Raw genomic sequence first — 20,428 nt, 5'->3', positions numbered from 1 at the left:
CTTTCACAATCTCATTATGTTCGTACTTAAAGAATCAAGGTTTTAATTACATGACAATGTAACTAATACATAACCTTTCCTGTTTTAGTAATGACATACGAATATCATTTATATTACTTATAACTTTAGGAGTCTAGGTCTACCTAGCATTAAAATTTTAAGAAGTCATCATCCTTTAAGATATTAATGAATTGTAGTCACAGCAAAACTACCAGACGATCGCATAGTTATCCCTTGTATAAAATCGAGAAAGAGCACCTAAACCAACTATGTTAACCTGTGACACAGTACAAATACAGGGTTGCTTGTAAAACACCAGCAACCTCGCAGGACAAGATAGCTAACATCATAAGTTACAACATTTGTTCTACGACTTTTGATAATTTGTTAGATTTTATTTTCATACAAAAATAAATATTCATTTAATTTCCCGTTTGAATATTATAAACTCTACGCGCATCCCAAAAATTACGTAAACAAAAAGCGAACGAGAGGGGGAAGGGGGCGTCGCGTCGTCCTTTCAATAATGAATAGAACATAGACTTACTAATGTTAGAAGAGTACAATAAAAGCTTAAAACATCATTTAAAAATAATTTATTGCGTTATGCCAAAAGTCGTAGAACAAATGTTGTTACTTATGATGTTAGCTATCTTGTCCTGCAAGGTTGCTGGTGTTTTAAATTATATTGTAATTTGTAATACTGTGCCTGTGACACATGTCACATACATACTAAGAATCATACAATTAGTTATCAAGAAAACCATTCCTTTTTGTAACACAGTTTTGATTTTACCGTGATTCATGTAATTATAATTATCGTGTAATCTTTGGGTATTTCGATTCAAAATTATCTCTAAACACACACTTCCGATTAAGCATCATAAATATATGTAAAGTGTAATATGATGGTGTTGAGTCATTGTACACTTAGATTATACCATTTATGGCGTCATTTATAATCTCTTATTCTCTTGTCTACTTATTTCAATACGACTTAGGTAGCATGTTTTATAAAAGGTAATTCCTTTACAAATGTTCATGCCTTGAGGAATGGATTCCCGGCAACGAGCCGAACAAAAAAATATTATACAATAAAAAAAAGCTTTAAAACTATTGTGACAATTTACTCCAACATTAAAAGAATATTCTTCCAAATGGATTATTCATATAATAAAATTACTTCATGAAAAAATCATATCCCATTTCGTGCTAAATTTCGCGTATACAAAACTAATTTTTTGTGCATTTATAAAATGATGCTGTGCCCTCAAGGGCGAGAGGGTGACCTGCATAGCATTCAATTAGAGTTTAATTGATAACGAAGTTCGAATATACGAATCAAAATCACTAAGGTGCATATCATGAGTGACCTCATTTACACACTTGACATCGGACCTTTAGTACAAATCGTATTATACAATCGTCGTATCCTTATATGGAATACGTACCTATTGCGATAAAATTTTCGACATAAATAAATATTTTGTCGTGTTATGTTTCTATATACGGAAATCTCAGAAACAAGTAGGTACCGTATATTATGGTTGCGCTCTCCCTAGGTCGGGATAATCTCCCTACTGCATACATACATGGCTATATCCATAGCATAAATCCCAAACTATGCATCTAGCATTTTCGAACATGAAACATTATTCAGAGGTGAATAAAAAATATGTATTTCATTGATTTCATTTGACTATAATATGAAAAGTGTAAAAATATTTATTTAAGCAGAAAACATATATTAATCAGTTCTAAAGAACCATTAAATGAAATTGGTTAGTTTCAATAAAAGTCAAACTGTGTCCATACCTATAAAAATAATACCATATCATACCATTAACCATACCATAAAATTTTACAAAGCATTATTTAAAGAAAACTTCATGTTTCTCTCATGATAGAGTAAGAGATTTGCACACTTATTGAATCAAATATTTAAAAAAAACTACTTACCATTTGGCGAATAGACTCGCAAGTTGATAGGCACTGGGGAAATGCCTTTGTTAGATCCAGTGATGCGATCTGTCTCAGATTCAATCTCAGAGCGTACTTCATTGAAGTCTGTGAACTTTTTGCCCTTGCAATGCAGGAACTCGGCATATTCTAAAAACAAAATAATACAATAGAAGAATTTCTATTGACTATGTATGGGCTGTTATCCAATCTCAACCACAAATAAACAGTTTTGTACATGAATGAACAAAAAATATCTTGATTTTACAAAATAAAACCACAACTGTTTCATTAACAATTTTAATAATATACTAAGAGGATTGATAGGCGTTACCTGCATTTCCATTTATTAATTGTAGAATCAATGGTCGCCTGGTTACAATACCAGACCCACGGGGCAAGAAATCCCTAAAAGAAAAATGACATTTGAACATATCAATGGGTTATGTGTAAAACGGCTAAACAGATCTGAATGAAATTTCGTATCGGGATAGCCTAGATTAGGTTTTGTTGTTGGTAACTTTTTATTCAAGTAAAATGCATGTGAAACTGCTGTATTATGATAATAAAATAATAATATTGTAATTAGATAAAATATATGACAGGCTCTTTTTTGTATCATTATGGTACGGTTATAACAAAAATGGATAAAAAAATAACCTGTTTTAACCTCTCAACCACCGAGCGGCCAGATCCGACCGCGACGCAATAGATTTTCTATTGTCTGTGATTCCGAGGCCTGATGGATAACATGGATTGGGAAACATGGCATTTTTTCTATAATGCATATTTCAAAAGATGTATTTTATACATCATATTGCTGTAAATACTCTATGAATATTTGTACAATTGGGAGAAGCAGAAAATTGTATTCAATTTTCTGCTATACCTACACATAGAGAAACTAAATTCAATTTAATATTTATTGTATGTGTGCTTGTAGCAAATGGTTGTAAAGTCCTGCAAGACGACTGAACCAATTTTTTTTTTTTGTGTTCAGTTGGATTTGAGTATGATTCAAATTTACAATCTGGATGCAAGTGAAGCTAATAAGAAAGACCCTGATTATTATGTTAACTGTATTTTCATCATTTAATAATCAAAATATAATTTAGATGTATCAACTTCACAGGATGTGTTGATGACATGAATTTAAAGCTTTCATTCATGAATTTGAATAGGGGTCAACAAGCATATTGATTAATGACAAATAGTAATATTAATGTCAACTGATAAGAGGATAACTTCCTATACATTACTCCATTATTCATAGTTAAGCATCATATCCATGAAATTATCAATTTTATTAAAGATGACTGAATAATTGTTGTAGATAGAAAGAAAGACAACCTCATAATTTCAGGTGTGGAAATATAAGATAAAAAGTATAAAGAGACAACATATTACAAACAAGATAAAAATGAATATAAACAGAGAAGTAGTTTTTTTCTTTGCTCAGACAAATCCATGTAGGTATACTAGATTTTCCAAACCATTGTCTTAAACTATAAGTCTAATATTCTGTCATGACCTTTTGGAGGTGTACAATGTATAAATAAAGTTTTCAATGGATATTTTATTTCATTCTCATAAATAATTACAAACATTTATTGTTTTAATGAGATTTGTTTACTTTGTAAAAATTGTTCACTTTGGGAATTATCTATATGATAAAGGGTATATGATAATAATTTAGAACTCATCTAGTCCTCAATTAATAATCTAGAATTATTTTGATACCTTGATTGTAGTTATTTTGTACATCAGATAGTTGTGAACTATAAAAAAAAGAAATTTGTCTCCCTTATTAGGTACTTGTTTAATGTATAGAGTATAGACAGAAATATTTTGATCAGTTTTTAAATTGTTAAAGATTTTTAGCCCCTGAAGTTTTACAATCAACAAAGGCTTTGTCTTAAAGCTAGTACATTTGATGAGTTTTAGTACTGACATTATTTTCATTGAAATTTAAATTAGTTGTTATTAAAACTTTAAATTTACTCGGTTAATGTAACTGAACGAACAAAGCATTCAGATTTGTATTTTTTCTTTTAACCGTGTTCCATTTTTTCATAGTGGAAAATCTCACCTGCCGACAAAATTTTCTAACACTGAACTTTTTCCTGCTGATTGACCACCCACTACCGCAATTTGTGGTAGATCTAGGGACATATGCACACCCATTTGAACAAATGCATCTTGCAATTTGTTGACAATGGGTATGAGCTGTTGCATTCCAAAATTTCCAGACATTTTTGCTGAGAAACATCAATATTCACCAATATCACAATCACTAATTCATCATCGAGACTTCACATCATCGATAAACTGATATATTTTTCAATATGGTGGTTGGTGGGTGGTTATGGCAACCTACGTTCCGTTTCTCGTAATAAATGTCAAACATAGAAGGACGAAAATTATTTCTATTATTTCAATATATAGTCGATATGTCGATATATTAATGTAAATTATTAATTTTATACAACAAACTATGTATACTGCAACATATACTATAGAATAAATGATAGAAGGATTTTAATTTTATCCGGCTTAAAATCTGCTCGATTTTTTTTTTGTACCTTCTTATAATTTTTAAATAATTGTCCGAACTCTTCGCACAATTCTTCGCATAATAGATTCGCAATATAATAATCAAAATACATATTATATGATTTTGATACAGATTTTGCAGAAATAAAAGCAAGTTTTTTCAAGGTTTACAAAATCAATACTGCGTGACATGCGCAATAAATATAGGCCACTACGATGTATAATAAGTACTACCAAATATTACGCACGTCGTTTAATTTATTGAGAAAAATATTTATTTTTGATAAATTTTCAATGAGGTCTATATTATAGTCACATACTTATGAAATTTATGAAATTAAAAAAAATGTATTTGAATATTGGACTAAAAGGTTCATACAAAAAGAACTTTCTTATTTTTTTATAAATTATATTACTCAACAAATTCCTTGTATACGGCTCGAAATTATTTTTATAGAGTCTACGTGCATGCTATTTTTTAGTCATACTTAAAACGTAGGTAACGAAGTCACATAACGGTATCGCCTATTTCAGCAGTTTTGAAGTTTTAATGTTAATTAGGGAAAAAAGGATTTGGGGCAAAAAATATATATTACAACATACCTGCCCACAAAATTCTCAAGTACTGAACTCTTTCCTGCAGATTGTCCACCAACGACTGCAATCTGGGGTAGATCTAATTGCATATGAACTCCCAGTTGCGTGAAAGCATCTTGGAGCTTATTAACAATTGGAATCAATTGTTCCATCCCCATATTCCCGGCCATGGCTGCCGGATATATTCGATCTCCTCCTTATTCTGCACTTCTTCAAAGATCTTCACCTACTGATTTTCGTTCATCAATATGACGATATTCTTATTGCGCAAGCGTAGAACTGGGCAGCTGAATATTATATTTAGTTATCTAATATCTTGCGTTGAACCTCAAAGAGCATACGTTAACAATTAAAAAAAAAAAAGATTCAGTTACCTCATTCAAACATAATTATTACAATACTGTATCTATTTAGCTTTATTTATGCTTCAATATTAAAAGTCAAACGAAATCCTAAATAGTACATTTGCATATTCGTGCGAAACGATTAGTGAGGCTAAATAAAAAACATGCACGCATATGTGAAAAGTGCATTTACTTTTCGCCTTGAGATTTGTGTATTCGTAAGGTTCGATTGAATATGGAGGAGACTATAGAACACGCATTTGCAATTAGTTCACTTGCTTGCAAATTGTAAAAAACAGCCACCCCGCAGCCACAGTCTAGTTTAATTTTTATTATATAAAATACCCCGCTCTTGATCTCTCTCCAGTCGTGTCGGAATTACATCGTTATTGATAGTAAGGTAGATAATATAATAAATTAATAATAACGTTATACATGTACGTCTCATATAGGTTTTTAATAGTACATTGTTATTACATAACCACTTTTTTAGTAATAAATCCATTATTACCAGATCGCTCACATTCGTACCTTACACATTCGTGAAGCATTCGTGCAATGTTCGAATGTATTAAGCACGTACATATTTATTTTGTAGCTACAAGTTTATTTTCTGAACGCATCGTTTAAATTTAATTTGTCATGTTTTCCTACAGATGGCGCTGTGTCGCGTCTTTGTGACGTCACATTATTGATTGTAAAGGAGATCGTCTTTTGGAGACGCCATCTTAAAATAAAGTGATATAAGTTTTGGTAGCGTAGAATTTAAAAAATCCAAAGTAATCTTAATTTTTAGTGTAGCATTTGTGCTTATATAATTTTATTATAATATAACTAAGTGATACGGACCAAGGTATTAGTCTATTTTGGTTTTGTTTTATATCTCTTTGCGATAAAAATTCGTTTGTTATTTACCGTTCTCTATTCTAAATTTTGTTAGTACCGTTACTTCAAGAAAATTTTTGTCAACTTCTTTACGGGCATAAGGGTGAAAAGTGTAGTTAGTGACGCTGAAAAAAACAGAGATCATCGATCCAGCGTCCGTTCAACCTACGGATGTAACACGTCAATATACTCTGAGGGCAGGGCTAAAAATTAGTCTATCTCAGTGCTGTGAAAGTGTTTTATGACTTTTATGGTTCCAGTGATCCGTGAATTGTGAGAAGTGTTACGATAAAGTGAAATTACGTTTTCACGTTTAGTTAAAAGCAAATAACGGTAAATAATTAGCCGTTTCGTCTGCGAAACAAGCTGTGAAGGCCAGTTCTTTGTGGTGATTGTCAGTGGGCAGATAGTTTCGTTTTTTGTGTCGGGTAATAGACCAATTATTGTGGTCGTTGCAGTTGGTGGTCGGTGCGAGGGTGACCTCCTGATGGTGTGTACATCGCAGCATGTCTGCACTCTCGACGCCGGGCGGCGGAGGCAATACGGCGCAGAGCAAGCCGACGTCCGGCAAGCAAAAATATCAGAAGTTGGACATCAATAGTCTGTACTGCGCCAACAGGGTATGTGACCTACATACTTACAAAATTGTTAAAAAATATGTTTTCTTCCTAAACAATATCTTTGTAGTTTGTATGCTTTCAAAATTTAAATGATCTCTTTTCTATTATGCCTTGTATCTAAATCTAATTTATCATCTGTATCCTAAATAAAGTGTTTCATTATGTCAATTCAAAGACACTATGTTAATTGTTTAGACATGATGACAAATAAGTACCTACAAGGCTTTTCAAATGCATTTCTATTTAATTTAGAATAATGAATCAATGTCATATTTTTTTTCTAAGGGAATTCAATTAGTACAAGAAATATTAATTGAAAGTAATGTAATTGAAATATCATTGATCTAGAAGGTCATTGACCTTATGAGATGACCTTGTCCTTGTGTGTATTCATTTGTATAAGAATTATAAGGAAGCTTGAATAAATCCTTTAATTCATTCAATTCAATTTATAAAATATAAATACTGAATATCATACTTTTTGTATTTACAGAACGAAAATTCAGAACCGTCCTCAGTTAAATCACAATTAAGCCGCAAACATGGAATGCAAAGTCTTGGAAAAGTGCCTTCTGCGAGGCGTCCTCCTGCCAACCTGCCTTCTTTGAAAACTGAAACTGGTCAAGACCCAAGCGCAAAGTAAATATTTACCTTGAATAATGTGATTGGCAACAAATTTACAGTACCTATTTAAACTTCATTAAAATACTCACTTATTATAACTCACTCATTAAAACTTGTAGCTTAGTCTAATATGTCTGCCAAAGTATAAGAAAAATTATATTTACTATTTTTTTTTTTTCAGCTTAATTTCTACTGTCACTACTACTGTTACAACAGCGGCAATATGTACCTCACAGACAGCAGTAAGTGTGTTTTATTGGATTGGGCTTCATGTCTAAAGGCATAAATTACATAAAAGCATAAACAGTAACAATAAATTTTATTTAAATGCATAAATTTCTTTTTAAAACTTAACTTTAGACCACAACGTCAACGAGTGGTGCCATTGCGGGCACAGGGTCAGCAGGCTGGGTGGCGCTGCCCCCACCCTCGTCGCCACACTTCCGTACAGAGTTCCCCTCATTGGAGGCAGCAGCTCAACCGTCACACCGTTCTTCAGATCATTCTGCACCCCAGTTACAACTGAGACCACAAAGTAAGTGTTACTATTGTTCAGTTATTTTTTCACATTTACCTGTGCTACTATTACAGTGAAAACAGAATCTTAAAACACACTATTTATTTTTTATTTGTTTTAAATAACTTAATAATATTGCTGATAACAGTCTGTTATATAATATGAAAATATTTGATATTAATAAATATTGTAGCGGAAGGCAGTTGGACGTGCGGTGGCACGGCCGGCGTTCGGCAAGAAAGTACATCACCCGCCGCCGCGCCCGCCTCCACGCCTGCTTCACAGCAAATACCCGCCTACCGCGCCATTGTGCCATCTTTCGTATGTATAAAACATTCAGTGATACATTTGAAACAATCCATTTTTTTTAATTGCATAGGTTACTCATGTAACAATTTGTTTTTTGTTTAACAGCTGATGAAAGGTAGCAGTGGTAGTGGGCTTGGAATAGGACCTTTGAATACACTTCGTGATAATAGAAGTAACGCTAGTGGCAGTGGGGGAGGTAATGCAAACAATAATAATTCTGGAGGCCCTAGACCAAACCCCAGGCCATCAGCTACACCGAGAGCTGTAGAGGTTCTTACAGCACGACCCATCCTACGCGATGAACAAATATCTTCACTTGATGATATATCGCGTGATGCTGGATGGGCTCAACATGACGATATTGATTATGAGTAAGTATTATGAATAATATTTGTGTGAATTAAAATTTATTGAGGAAATAAAAAATGTTGGTGCTTTTAAATCCAGTTTCCCTTTTTGTTTTTGGTAAAATAATTTTGTAAATTTCAGTCAAAAACTGGATTTCTCTGATGGTGAATCTTCAGCACCAACCCCTAAAACCAGTAACAAAAATAATAACCGCGCCAGTATTGACGTTGAACGTGTGGATTCTAAAATCCAGGATCCAGGTGATGAAGATCAGCTGTGGGCGGAGCGTAGGCAGAAGCAAAGCAATGAAGTTGCTCAAGCCGTCGCTCGTGCTCGCCAACGCAAAGAGGAGGAGCAGCGCCGTCAAATGAGGGATGCTTCTACGCAATCTAAAGGAAACCGTGATAGAACTGATAGAAATGATCGCGATCGTAATGATCATAGAGAGAGAGATCACGATAGTCGAGAAAAAGATAGAGTGGAAAACAGGGATCGTATGGAGAATAAAGAAAGGGCCGACCGCGATAGGGATATAAGAGATAAGGATCGCTTAGATAATAGAGACCGTGATCGTATGGATAATAGGGAACGTTTTGATAATAGGGATCGCGATAGAGATCGACCTATTGATAATAGAGACCGAAACAGAACTGATAATAGGGACCGTCAGGATGCTGATAAAGATAGGGAAATGCGTGATCGAAATGATAATAGAGACCGTAACGATAAACGGGAACGAAACGATAACAGGGACCGTAATGATAATCGGGACCGTAACGATCGCGACAGATTTGATAGAGAAAGAGACCGCAATGATAGGGATAGAGAAAGAGATAGGGCAGACAGGGACAGAAATGAACGGGATCGCGATTTTCGCGATCGTGACAGAGACTACGGCCGTGACCGCGACCAAACCAATCCTGCCTTTTCCAAAACGTTCCAAGCAAATATTCCTCCTAGGTTCTTGAAACAACAACAAAATAGACAACAAGATGACCAAAAGTATAGACCAAGGCGACAAGAACCCCCGGCGTATAATGCGCCAAGACATGCTCCGCATAATGGCCGGCGTTCTTATTCAAGGTTTGTAATATTATGTAATATATTCATACTATTTATTAATTTCATCTTTCAATAAGTAAAGTTTACTCGCGTTATAATTACATAATTAGGGCAAATAAAAAGCTGTACTTGAATACAAAGTATTGTTTAGAAATCAAGATCAATAACAGTCAAAACAATTGAAAGTTGTTGAAATAGAAATTACATGTCCCATAGCCGGAGGCCCCAAAAGAAACTCAGATTTACTTAGAAACTACATTTAGGGCCGATTTTTCAATCCCGAGATAAACAGTCTAATATCTACCCCTCGAATAGATTTATTCAATTATTTATCTAACTCATAACGGCTCGCCTATTTTTCAATCGTGATTTATTTGATGAACAACTATCTGACCAAATATTTCCATATTGGCAGCTCTGCTCTCGGAGTGGCGAAACAAACATATTAAATTAGTCAGGTTAGAGCGGGATAGAGTCAACTCTTGCAATTTGTCAACAACCGTCATTATGACTCACGTCTTGTATTGCTCTTGTCTTCTATGATTGTTGATTGTTGTTTTGATTCGAGTAAAGAGTTTGGTTAAATTTGTGTTTCAATTTATATATTTTACGATGGAAACGACATACTTAAAGGCAGCGTTCGGCAAATTTTCAATGGCATGGTCATCAGTACTATCAAAAACATCAATTTCAATATGATTTTAATTGATAATAATTATATAGAAAGAGGTTTAATTGTTAATAATTGTACGCTCTATGTTATGACATACGAAAATATCCCAAATTTGACGCATCAGTTGTCAACTCAAACGCCTAACCGTCGAATAGCGCGCTATCTGGCCGTTGGAGCGGCAAATAGATTTATTCCTCAAATAACGTAGTTATTCGATAGATACGTCCTATTCGTCTGTTGAAAAATTGAATATTTTGTTAACTGAAAAATAAAGTCTATCTAGCTGTTTATCTGGGCATTGAAAAATCGGCCCTTAATAACTAAAATGAGACTTTTACACCCATGTCTGCACGATGCAGACCTGAGTTAAAGAATTAATTATACATTTTAATAATAATTATAAAGACGTAAACTTGGATGCTAATTCAGGGAAACCGCACCCACATTCTATTCCCGTGCGAACGGCGTATTCAGCAGTTTCGTATGAAGGCAGGGCCGTAATTTATATCAGCTTATAGTTATTTATATTATTTGTTTTAGGGCCGATTTTTCAATCGCGAGATAAACAGTCTAATAACTACCCCTCGAATAGATTTATTCAATTATTTATCTAACTCATTACGGCTCGCCTATTTTTCAATCGTGATTTATTTGATGAATAACTATCTGACCAAATATTTCCATATTGGCAGCACTGCTCTCGGAGTGGCGAAACAAACATATTAAATTAGTCAGGTTAGAGCGGGATAGAGTCAAATCTTGCAATTTGTCAACAACCGTCATTATGACTCACGTCAGGAGTGCACTTGTTTTCTATGATTGTTGATTGTTGTTTTGATTCGAGTAAAGAGTTTGGTTAAATTTGTGTTTCAATTTATATATTTTACGATGGAAACGACATACTTAAAGGCAGCGTTCGGCAAATTTTCAATGGCATGGTCATCAGTACTATCAAAAACATCAATTTCAATATGATTTTAATTGATAATAATTATATAGAAAGAGGTTTAATTGTTAATAATTCTACGCTCTATGTTATGACATACGAAAATATCTCAAATTTGACGCGTCAGTTGTCAACTCAAACGCCTAAGGGAGTATTCAGAGAGAAAGCTTGAAACTTATAAGCGCTTATCGGCGCTTGTCATGTTCATATATTTTCCTGCGCGGGTTGACAGCACTGACAGGAAAATATATGAACATGACAAGCGCCGATAAGCGCTTATAAGTTTCAAGCTTTCTTTCTGAATACGCCCTAACAGTCGAATAGCGCGCTATCTGGCCGTTGGAGCGGCAAATAGATTTATTCCTCAAATAACGTAGTTATTGGATAGATAAGTCCTATTCGTCTATTGAAAAATTGAATATTTTGTTAACTGAAGAATAAAGTCTATCTAGCTGTTTATCTGAGCATTGAAAAATCGGCCCTTAGTCACCACAAACTCTTATATTTTTTAAATTTTTGTCTAATGAGTTTTGTCATTAAAACAATTAATCCAAACCTAGGATTCAGTATTTATTACTATCACCTAAAATTTTCTTATTCATGTATTTTATCTATCAAATTTGACCTAATTCATTAAAAAATTATTAAGGTTATTTTAGACAGATAAATTTTAGTACAACATCCATTATAAATTATAATTGTTTTCTTAGGGATTATTCTGACCGCGAAGATGATGTAAGACGGGATAAAGAAAGCTCAGGACCCCAATGGAGATCGGAAATGCAAGACCAAGATAGAAGTGGTAGAGACTTCGATCGTTCTAATTCGAAAGATTATGGTGAACAAAAGGATCGTCGGAATGAATCTGATAGAAAATACGAAAGTGCGGTTGAAAGTAGTAGAACGGCAGCTGATAAGTTATCTGAAGTATTTGAGAGGAAAAGTATTGGTCTTTTTGAACCCTTTGTTAATTCCGACTCAACTGTATCAGTAAAAGCTCCTGAAAGAAGGATTACACCACCATCCAATGTTCCACAACGTGATTCCTCTGAAAAAGATTTTGGCAAAACATCCTGGGCAGAAGTTGCCAAGGAAGAAACTAGCAACCAGAATACAGTAAAGCCTCCTGTAGAAAATGTGGTTCCAATAAAAGGCAATGAACAGCTTATAAATGAACCTTCTCCTTATAATGAATCTAAAGAAATTGCTTCTACTCCAATTTCAGTAGCACAAACACCACAACAGAATATTGTTTCAGTAAATGTTTCTTCTGAAAATAACGGCACACAGGCCCAGATAAACAAATACTCTAATAACATCCCTCACCCTCAAAATTATGTTCATCCTCTTCAATCTAATCAAGCTTCTTCTCTTGTACAAAATCATAATACTCCTTCAGTCACCTCCCTTCAACCTTCATTTACTGATAGTCAATCTCTTCCTAAACCAATAAATGTTTGTCCTCCTAAAGTTGAAGTAGTTCCTAATGTACAACAGCAACAACCAATTTCAGAACATGTAACTTCACAAAATAATAAGCCTGGTTTTAGTAATAATATTCAAAAAAGTGAAAAGGTACCTTTGGAGACTGAATCAGTGATGGCCAAATCTAATAACGATCCTTCCATTGCCAGCATAAAAATTAACGATCCACGCTCTACGGAAGCTATCCCAGCAGACTCTATCAATATACCTGCTGAGGAAGTAAAGAATGAAAGAGTTAGTAATGAAAATCTTAACAAAATTCCTCCTAAAGAACCCGTGGAAAGAAAATCAAGTGGATCTGGATCTGAAAAGAAAGGAAGAGGATTTGGAAGTGGTGGTTATAATGTGTATAGTAGAGGTTGGGGACCTAGAGAATCTCGAGGCCGTCGGTCACACCGCAGTTCACGATCTAATAATAGAGCAAGCGAGTCTGATGGTTCAACTGACGCGGATCGTAAAGAGAGGCGTAGAGCACCACGGAGCCCAAGAGGCCCAAAAAAACAGGATAGACCTGAAGATGTTGGTAATATCCATCCAGATCAAGTTCAGGTAACTCATGCAACTGATGCACTGGAGAACAGGGAACCCTTTGCACCCCGAGGTCAACCTTCTCGTCGTGGTCGAGGTGGTTTTCAAGGTACTACAAGACCTCCTGCTCCTGCTAAACGAGTTACAGGTTATGGGCCGCCAAACACGAAAAGTCCGTTTAGTCAAGCTAACCGCGTGAAAGAAAATGAAGAAGTTAAAGAAGGAATCCCGGATGATATGGACAAAGGTGGCAACAGACAGCGTACAGGTTCATCAGGAAAAGGACGTGATCGTCGATCCAGGGGTGGAATGGGGCCTAACAGCGGCGAAGATGAAAACTGGGAGACGACTTCCGAACATTCCGAAGGTGGTGGAACTCGCCGACGTTCTGTTGGGGGAAGACAATCTGGTCAATCTCAAAAAGGTGGAAATCGTAATCAAAATTCAGGGAATAGACAAAATGGTCGTAATGCACCAGCAGCTAAAAAAGATAACTTATCAGACAAAGGAGTTGATGTCACAGAGGCTATGACTGATTTAAAAATTTCCGCAGCTAAGAATGAAGAAGCAGTTGATGATGGATTTCAAGAAGTGCGAAATAAAAAGACTTCAAAAGATGCGCGAGGTTCTTCTGCAAATGCTAAAGACGAAAGTCAAAATGGTACAAAACAACCTCGTTCACGCTCCAATCAGGGCGGCGGTAGAAACGGATCTTCAACTCGAAATTCTAGTGAAAAATCTAACTCTCGTGGATCAGCTCCTGTGTCTGGTAAACCCAATTCGCAATATGAAAGGCCGCGTACAGCTAATCTACCTCCACGTTTTGCTAAACAAAGACAAAAACAACAAATGGGATTAGTACCTAGTTTTATTCCTGATACGGGAGCAGCCCCACCTCCTCCTACAGTTAATGCTTGGGATAAACCAATTTCACAAACTTTAAGGGGAAATGTAGAAGAGCCTTCAGAAGTGGTGGATAAATCCAGCCAATCGAGTCAAAGAAGCACCCCAGGTGATGCAAACACTCAAATTGAACCCAAACCTAATTCCACTCCTGTGGTTGTACCTGAAAAGACTGGTGTACTTGATGGATCAACTCCTCCAGTTGAAACAATAATATTCGAAAATACTAACTACAAAACTCCGCCAGCAGAAGCATTAAAATCAAAATATCAACCAAGTGCTAATACAGTTAAATCACAAGAGGAAGTTGCTAGCGAGATGGAATCTCGAGCACTTCAATTTAATGGTGATGTAAGGACACGACCCAGATCAATTCAAGAGCTAATGGCTGAGACTGGTAGACCTGTAACTGAGGCTGAAGGCTCCCTAGGGTTGCCAATGTCATTTGATGCAACTCAAAAAACAGAAGATTCGTCTGATATGAAATTAGACTTCGCATTCGATTCTGATCTCGGACAATTAACCGAAGACAAATCAGCTAAATCACTTGGATTGCCACGCGGTACTCATATGAGTACTTCAAACACAATATCTCCACTGGCTGCCGATCTCAATTTAAAAATTGCCAGTGTAAAAAAAGTTTGGGAAATGCCAGCTGTTGCTGAAGGAAGTGAAGAATTACAGTTTGCCGGTTTTGAAGATGCGCACAATAATGCAGATACAGGTGCCCCGCCAAATGTTTGTAAAGTAAAGCCGACGCAACAGTTGCAATCTCCACCGCCACAACACTACAATCACGTTAGCTATCCGGGAGGTTACGGTGGTCTGTCAGTACCTTCTCCGCCAGCTGTGTTATTTAATTCATCGCAACAAATTCTGGGTTCCTCCCAGCAACTGCCACAGCAAGGAGGGCTCTATGGTGCCTTTTTAGATCAAACAAGGGGACAATTCGGTGGATTCCCTGCAACTCCGTATGGGGCAGGATCAGCCACTCCATATAATTATCAGCCTCCACCAGATATGTTCCAGAGCCTGCAAAGTCAGTACCGAATGGTAAGTTAACAACTAAAATCATTCATGCAAATTATAATAATATTGTCAGTTTAACTAAAAAATAAATTAGTTATATACTAGTTATAATATAGTATTCATATATTATAATTAAAGATTCATTGGACAATAAAGTCTTCATTAATTTATAGGCAGCAGCTGGGGGTGGCGCAGCTTTTGGTCAATCAGGACAGTTGGGTAATAGTCCCAGCACAGTTCTCATCTCTAGCACATCCAATTCATTGATGTCTGCCACAGTTAAACCATCTTCACAACAAATTGGTGCAATAGGTAAATACATGTTAAAAATGTTTAAACGTTATTTTTAAATATTGAATACACAAAATATTTTTTATACTACAATATAAAGTCTAAACAAAGTTCTATCAAAATTATTATCAAGTATATTTTGAATATGAATGATTATTTTTTATCGCGTAGTTAATGCACAATTCGCAGGGAGCAAGGGCGGCGGCGTGAGCGGCGTAGGCGGCGTGGGCGGCGTGAACACGTTCCAGCAGCAGTACCTGGGCTACTCGGGGCCGGTGGGCGAGGCGCCGTACTCGCTGCCCGGCCTGCTGCCGCGCCCGGCGCCGCCCGCCAACTCGTACTACTCGCCCTACCAGCCGCCCAACGCGCCGGCGCCCACCTACCCGCTGCAGTTCACGCAGCCGGCGCAGTCCAACGCGTTCAGCTCGCAGTTCCTCTCCTCGCAGCTTCACGTCGCGGCCGCCGTGCAGCAGATGCAAGTGAGTGTACATAACGAAAATACATCAAGGATTAATAATCCGATTTAATGACATTTCTTACTTTAGTTCAAGTAATCCTGCTATAGTAGAGCCATTTTAATAGGCAACATTTGACAGTTCAACAAAATTCAACAACATAACCTAGTAACGACGACATAGACTAATATATTATTTCGTTTTGTTAGAACTGCACATTTGCTTAACTTTTTTCAATTGCGATTACATATTTATAATAATAATGACCGAAATAAGTAATTTTAAGATTTGATTTTACTGATAAACCATTTAATCACAATAAACAATTTCTGAAATAAAGAACTGACGTCGCCACAATTTTGTGTCAATAAACCTTTTTTCTTTTTAAATACCAGAGACATTACACTAAAAATCGAAATCTGACATCTAGAATCGAATGCATTGATTACTTGTGAATAAAAATCATCATAAATTAATAAATGCGTTGTTTTTTTTTTTTTTAATTATGTAGATACTTATCTTATTTTGCTCGAAAGAAAACTTATATTACTGGCACAGGGATTCACCTGATGAATTTAAAATAGAGTGTTTCAAGAATGTGTTTCAAGTTCGATAGACAAATGTTTCAAGTCCGTATCGATTAATTTACTTTAATCAATGTTTTTATCCAGGTTACCCCTCTCCGAAGATAAAATTGATAGACATAAAATGTTGCTTATTAAATTGGCTCGACTATAATCCTACTTAGACCGGACTCTCAGTGGAGTTTCGTTTGCAAAAATAGCGGACCTAAATCTGACTTCTGATATATATTGTATAGATCCCAGACATCCTATAGACAGATGTTGCCAACCAGTTTTGTGGTCCCCCTCTCCCCACAACGGTAATTAAATATGGCATACAAAGAAAAAAATAAAACTTTCCAAAACATGCCGTGTGGGGTATCAAATGAAAGAACTTATTGAGCAGATCACGAATATATAGCATACTATAACATTTCTTACACTTTCTCTAAGATTTTTTAGAAAATTTACGAAAATGCTCCATTTTTGAGTTAACTTTAAACCACTATAGATTGAAAACTCATGAATATATTTTTTAAATTATTATTTTAAATAATTAACAATAGTCCATTGTTTACGATTCAATAGTTCGTACAGTGAAATAGTTGCATGGGGGAGTGGGGGGAGCATTCGAAGATGGCGAGTATATTTTCAAGTTTATGCCAGAAATAAAGGCCTAATACAAAAATATCGGTGTCAGGGCTTAGAATAATTATCTCTGCACTGTCGTTGTGTTTGACAGAATGAAAAATATGGCAGAACATTCTTGAATCAGCCTCTGTGTGATTTCAAATCGGTAACTTCAGTGAAAGTTGCGCCTTGCAATTTAAAACATTTTGTGGGGTCATCAAATCCACCACATATATTACGAACTATTGAATCATAAACAATGGACTATTGTTAATTATTTAAAATAATAATTTAAAAAATATATTCATGAGTTTTCAATCTATAGTGGTTTAAAGTTAACTCAAAAATGGAGCATTTTCGTAAATTTTCTAAAAAATCTTAGAGAAAGTGTAAGAAATGTTATAGTATGCTATATATTCGTGATCTACTCAATAAGCTCTTTCATTTGATACCCCACACGGCATGTTTTGGAAATTTTTATTCTTTTCTTTGTATGCCATATTTAATTACCGGGGTGGGGGGAGGGGGACCACAAAACTGGTTGGCAACATCTGTCTATAGGATGTCTGGGATCTATACAATATATATCAGAAGTCAGATTTAGGTCCGCTATTTTTGCAAACGAACATCTCCTTGGAGCCTGCTCTAACTATCCTATCCTACTAATATTATAAATGCGAAAGTTTGTGAGAATGTGTGTGTGTGTGTGTTTGTTAATCTTTCACGCAAATACTACCGAACCGATTACAATGAAATTTAGCACACATGTAGAGGGTAACTTGGATTAACACATAGGATAGGTTTCATCCTGGAAATCCCACGGGAACGGGAACTATGCGAGTTTTTCTTTGAAAACGCGGGCGGAAATCAAGTGTTTTATAACATCTAATGCCTAGCAATGTTAATGGTTATCTTTTAAAAAGTCATGCAAAACCAAAGAGAAATAAAAGTACATGTCTTTTATCAAGAATATTTATTATTTAATATTTTATTTAAGGCTAAAATAAACAAATACATACTACAACATGAAACTATTTCCTCCAGCAACAATACCGCGCGCCGCCGCTGCAGCAGCAGTACGCGCCGCAGCCGCGCCCGCCGCCGCAGCAGCAGCTGAAGAGCCCGCTGCACGAGCACGCGAACGGGTTCCCGCTGTGCGACTCCGCGTCGCCCACGCCGAAGGGCGCCGCCAAGCCGCAGAAGCCGCCGCACTCACCGCCGCAGCACAAGTACCACCAGCACCCGCAGCACCAGCAACACCAGCAGCACCCGCCCCCCGCGCACACCCCCCACCAGCACCACCACCAACAACACCAACAGGTAACTATTGTGTGGATCGATATCGGTCACCCGCCTTTGCGACATCTTAATGGTCACATACATAACAGCAAATAAGCTTTCATATTCGATTCTTTAATTGAAAACTATCCATGTAAAATTTGCACATAACTCATTGGTTTCGATTTAATTTTGGAATCGTTTTAATACAATGCAACTCAATAGCCACTCATTTTTCAGCCTGGCATTGGTTTTAAACTGGAAGCGAAAAGTTAACATAATAAGTAATCAGTTTTTGCACATGTAAAGCAACTAGTCGGCGGCGGCAACAACGGTCGCGGCGGGTGCGGCAACGGCGCGATGAGCCGCAACATGGGCCCGCAGCGCTACCCGGCGCCCATCCAGCGGCCGCACGCGCCCGCCATGCCGCTGTACCGGCCGCCCGCGCAGCCCGCCGCGCGCCCGCACCACGCGCCGCGCCACAACCTCTACTACCACCACCCGCAGCGCAGTGAGTACTCGCACCCTGCGCAGTATTCGAACATTCACTGTAATTAACCCTGTTTTACCATTCATTTATTGCTCAAATGTGTTATTGTATGTGTTATACAGTTACACATTTATTATGATGTATTGAATGCTTCAAAACTTTGCTCTTAAAAATGGGTATTTTCAATATTTGGTGAAGGAAAACATAATATATTATTTAAACAAATAGAATTTTGTAAGTTGTGTGTTTATATGCCGTAAGTAATAATGAATATTCGCAGACGGCAGCGGCGGCGGCGAGCCGGCCCGCGACGGGGGCGACACGCCGCTGACGGCCGAGGAGGCGGTGGAGGCGCCCGCCGCCAGCGACGCGCCCGCGCCCGCCGAGGTGAAGGCGGAGTGAGCGCCGCACGCGCCTCACGCCCCACGCGACCCACGCGCACGTAGCACGCGGCTGACGGTTCTCTCGGTATTTTAAGTCGTAAATTATGGATGTGATGATTAAGATTATTTAAGATTCGGACGGAGACGCCTCAGGCCAGGGCTCCGCACCGGAGCGCGCCCCGGCCGGCTCCGGTGGCCGCGACGCGAGGCGCTCCTTGTTTGTATGTAAATATCGGACGGACATCCGGCTGTCTAATTTGACTGTTATATTTTAAGTATATGTAAAACGCGAAGGTCGGCAGCTTCGCTGCGAACGGCCGGAGCGCTGCGAGGACTCTGCGTCCGCTTAACGATGCTGCCTCGAGACCTCTCACTAGTGAATATGTAGCCACGGTTTTGCATAACGAATGACGATGCAATATAAATAAATAATGTAATTTGGAGCGGAACGACCGAGTTGCGCTCGGTGTCATCTGACCGGTGCGCGTTAGCGCTCCATGTATCATAATCAATTATTATATGCTAATAAAATTATTATGACCGATATTGGATTTTATTTACTTCAAAACAACACTCCTTTTCTATAGAAAACTTCAATTATGTCTATGCTTTGGTTAGTGTTTGTTTTTTTTTACACATATTACTACATATTTTTCTAATAACATTAATAAAATTACACGTCATTAACTAATTAGGTATAATGTGAAGTACCTAATTAATTAATGACATGTAATTAGGTACACAGATGTAAGCATCTGCAAGTAATTTTGTAAGTGCATGATTTGTGGGCGATCGTTTTTTGCCTTGTTGTTGATTACACAACTATGTATTAATGACTCACACTACCGCAAATTATTGTGTTTGTATTTGTGAATGATTATTATTTTATTATGAGACTGCTATGATTATGAGACTATTCAAATTCCAATCATACACAGTATGTTATTATATCTGTT

At 36.7% G+C, this 20,428-nt stretch overlaps 2 protein-coding genes across 10 annotated transcripts in view; one reads left to right on the top strand and one right to left on the bottom strand.

The window, feature by feature from the left end:
* shi (dynamin-1 shibire) overlaps positions 1–5,304 on the bottom strand; it is a 28,356-nt gene extending 23,052 nt beyond the window's left edge. Inside the window, exons 1-3 of one of the 4 annotated variants that reach the window (XM_090119505.1) lie at positions 5,116–5,304; positions 2,294–2,367; positions 1,960–2,109 (exon numbers count right to left, since the gene is read on the bottom strand). In XM_090119505.1, the coding sequence (XP_089975631.1) occupies positions 1,960–2,109; positions 2,294–2,367; positions 5,116–5,279 (388 nt within the window). In that variant the 5' untranslated portion in view covers positions 5,280–5,304. Of the gene's footprint in view, positions 1–1,959; positions 2,110–2,293; positions 2,368–4,048; positions 4,329–5,115 lie in introns of those variants that run through there. The other 3 variants (XM_090119504.1, XM_090119507.1, XM_090119503.1) reach the window with 3 other exon arrangements.
* An 832-nt stretch (positions 5,305–6,136) lies between these two features.
* Positions 6,137–20,016, top strand: LOC149909500 (uncharacterized). Of its 6 annotated transcripts, none has more exons than XM_090119499.1 (14): positions 6,137–6,306; positions 6,797–6,958; positions 7,452–7,597; positions 7,764–7,824; positions 7,943–8,117; positions 8,293–8,420; positions 8,514–8,779; positions 8,898–9,839; positions 12,148–15,406; positions 15,556–15,694; positions 15,845–16,152; positions 18,366–18,641; positions 18,909–19,110; positions 19,370–20,016. In XM_090119499.1, the coding sequence occupies exons 2-14, from the start codon at positions 6,845–6,847 to the stop codon at positions 19,489–19,491; spliced, it is 6,138 nt and encodes a 2,045-aa protein (XP_089975625.1). In that variant the 5' UTR covers positions 6,137–6,306; positions 6,797–6,844; the 3' UTR covers positions 19,492–20,016. The 6 variants fall into 6 exon arrangements, with proteins under 6 accessions (XP_089975625.1, XP_089975623.1, XP_089975628.1 ...); XM_090119497.1 differs by having other exon boundaries at positions 18,909–19,149; XM_090119502.1 differs by having other exon boundaries at positions 6,138–6,306; positions 15,863–16,152.
* The last annotated feature ends 412 nt before the right edge of the window (positions 20,017–20,428 follow it).

The sequence above is a fragment of the Colias eurytheme genome, chromosome 3, assembly GCF_061535395.1.
Source record: "Colias eurytheme isolate Ceu_HAF_F1 chromosome 3, ilColEury1 Martin Lab GWU primary, whole genome shotgun sequence".
NCBI classification, from domain to species: Eukaryota; Metazoa; Arthropoda; class Insecta; order Lepidoptera; family Pieridae; genus Colias; species Colias eurytheme.
This window is presented reverse-complemented; position numbering and strand designations above follow the sequence as displayed.

What these genes read in the sequence shown, in the direction of transcription:
- LOC149909500 (XM_090119497.1), top strand. Translation starts at nt 6,845, where the DNA reads ATGTCTGCACTCTCGACGCCGGGCGGCGGAGGCAATACGGCGCAGAGC. An exon ending in GTCTGTACTGCGCCAACAGG is followed by an intron (nt 6,959 to 7,451) that starts GTATGTGACCTA and finishes TTGTATTTACAG; the next exon opens with AACGAAAATTCAGAACCGTC. An exon ending in TGCAAAGTCAGTACCGAATG is followed by an intron (nt 15,407 to 15,555) that starts GTAAGTTAACAA and finishes ATTAATTTATAG; the next exon opens with GCAGCAGCTGGGGGTGGCGC.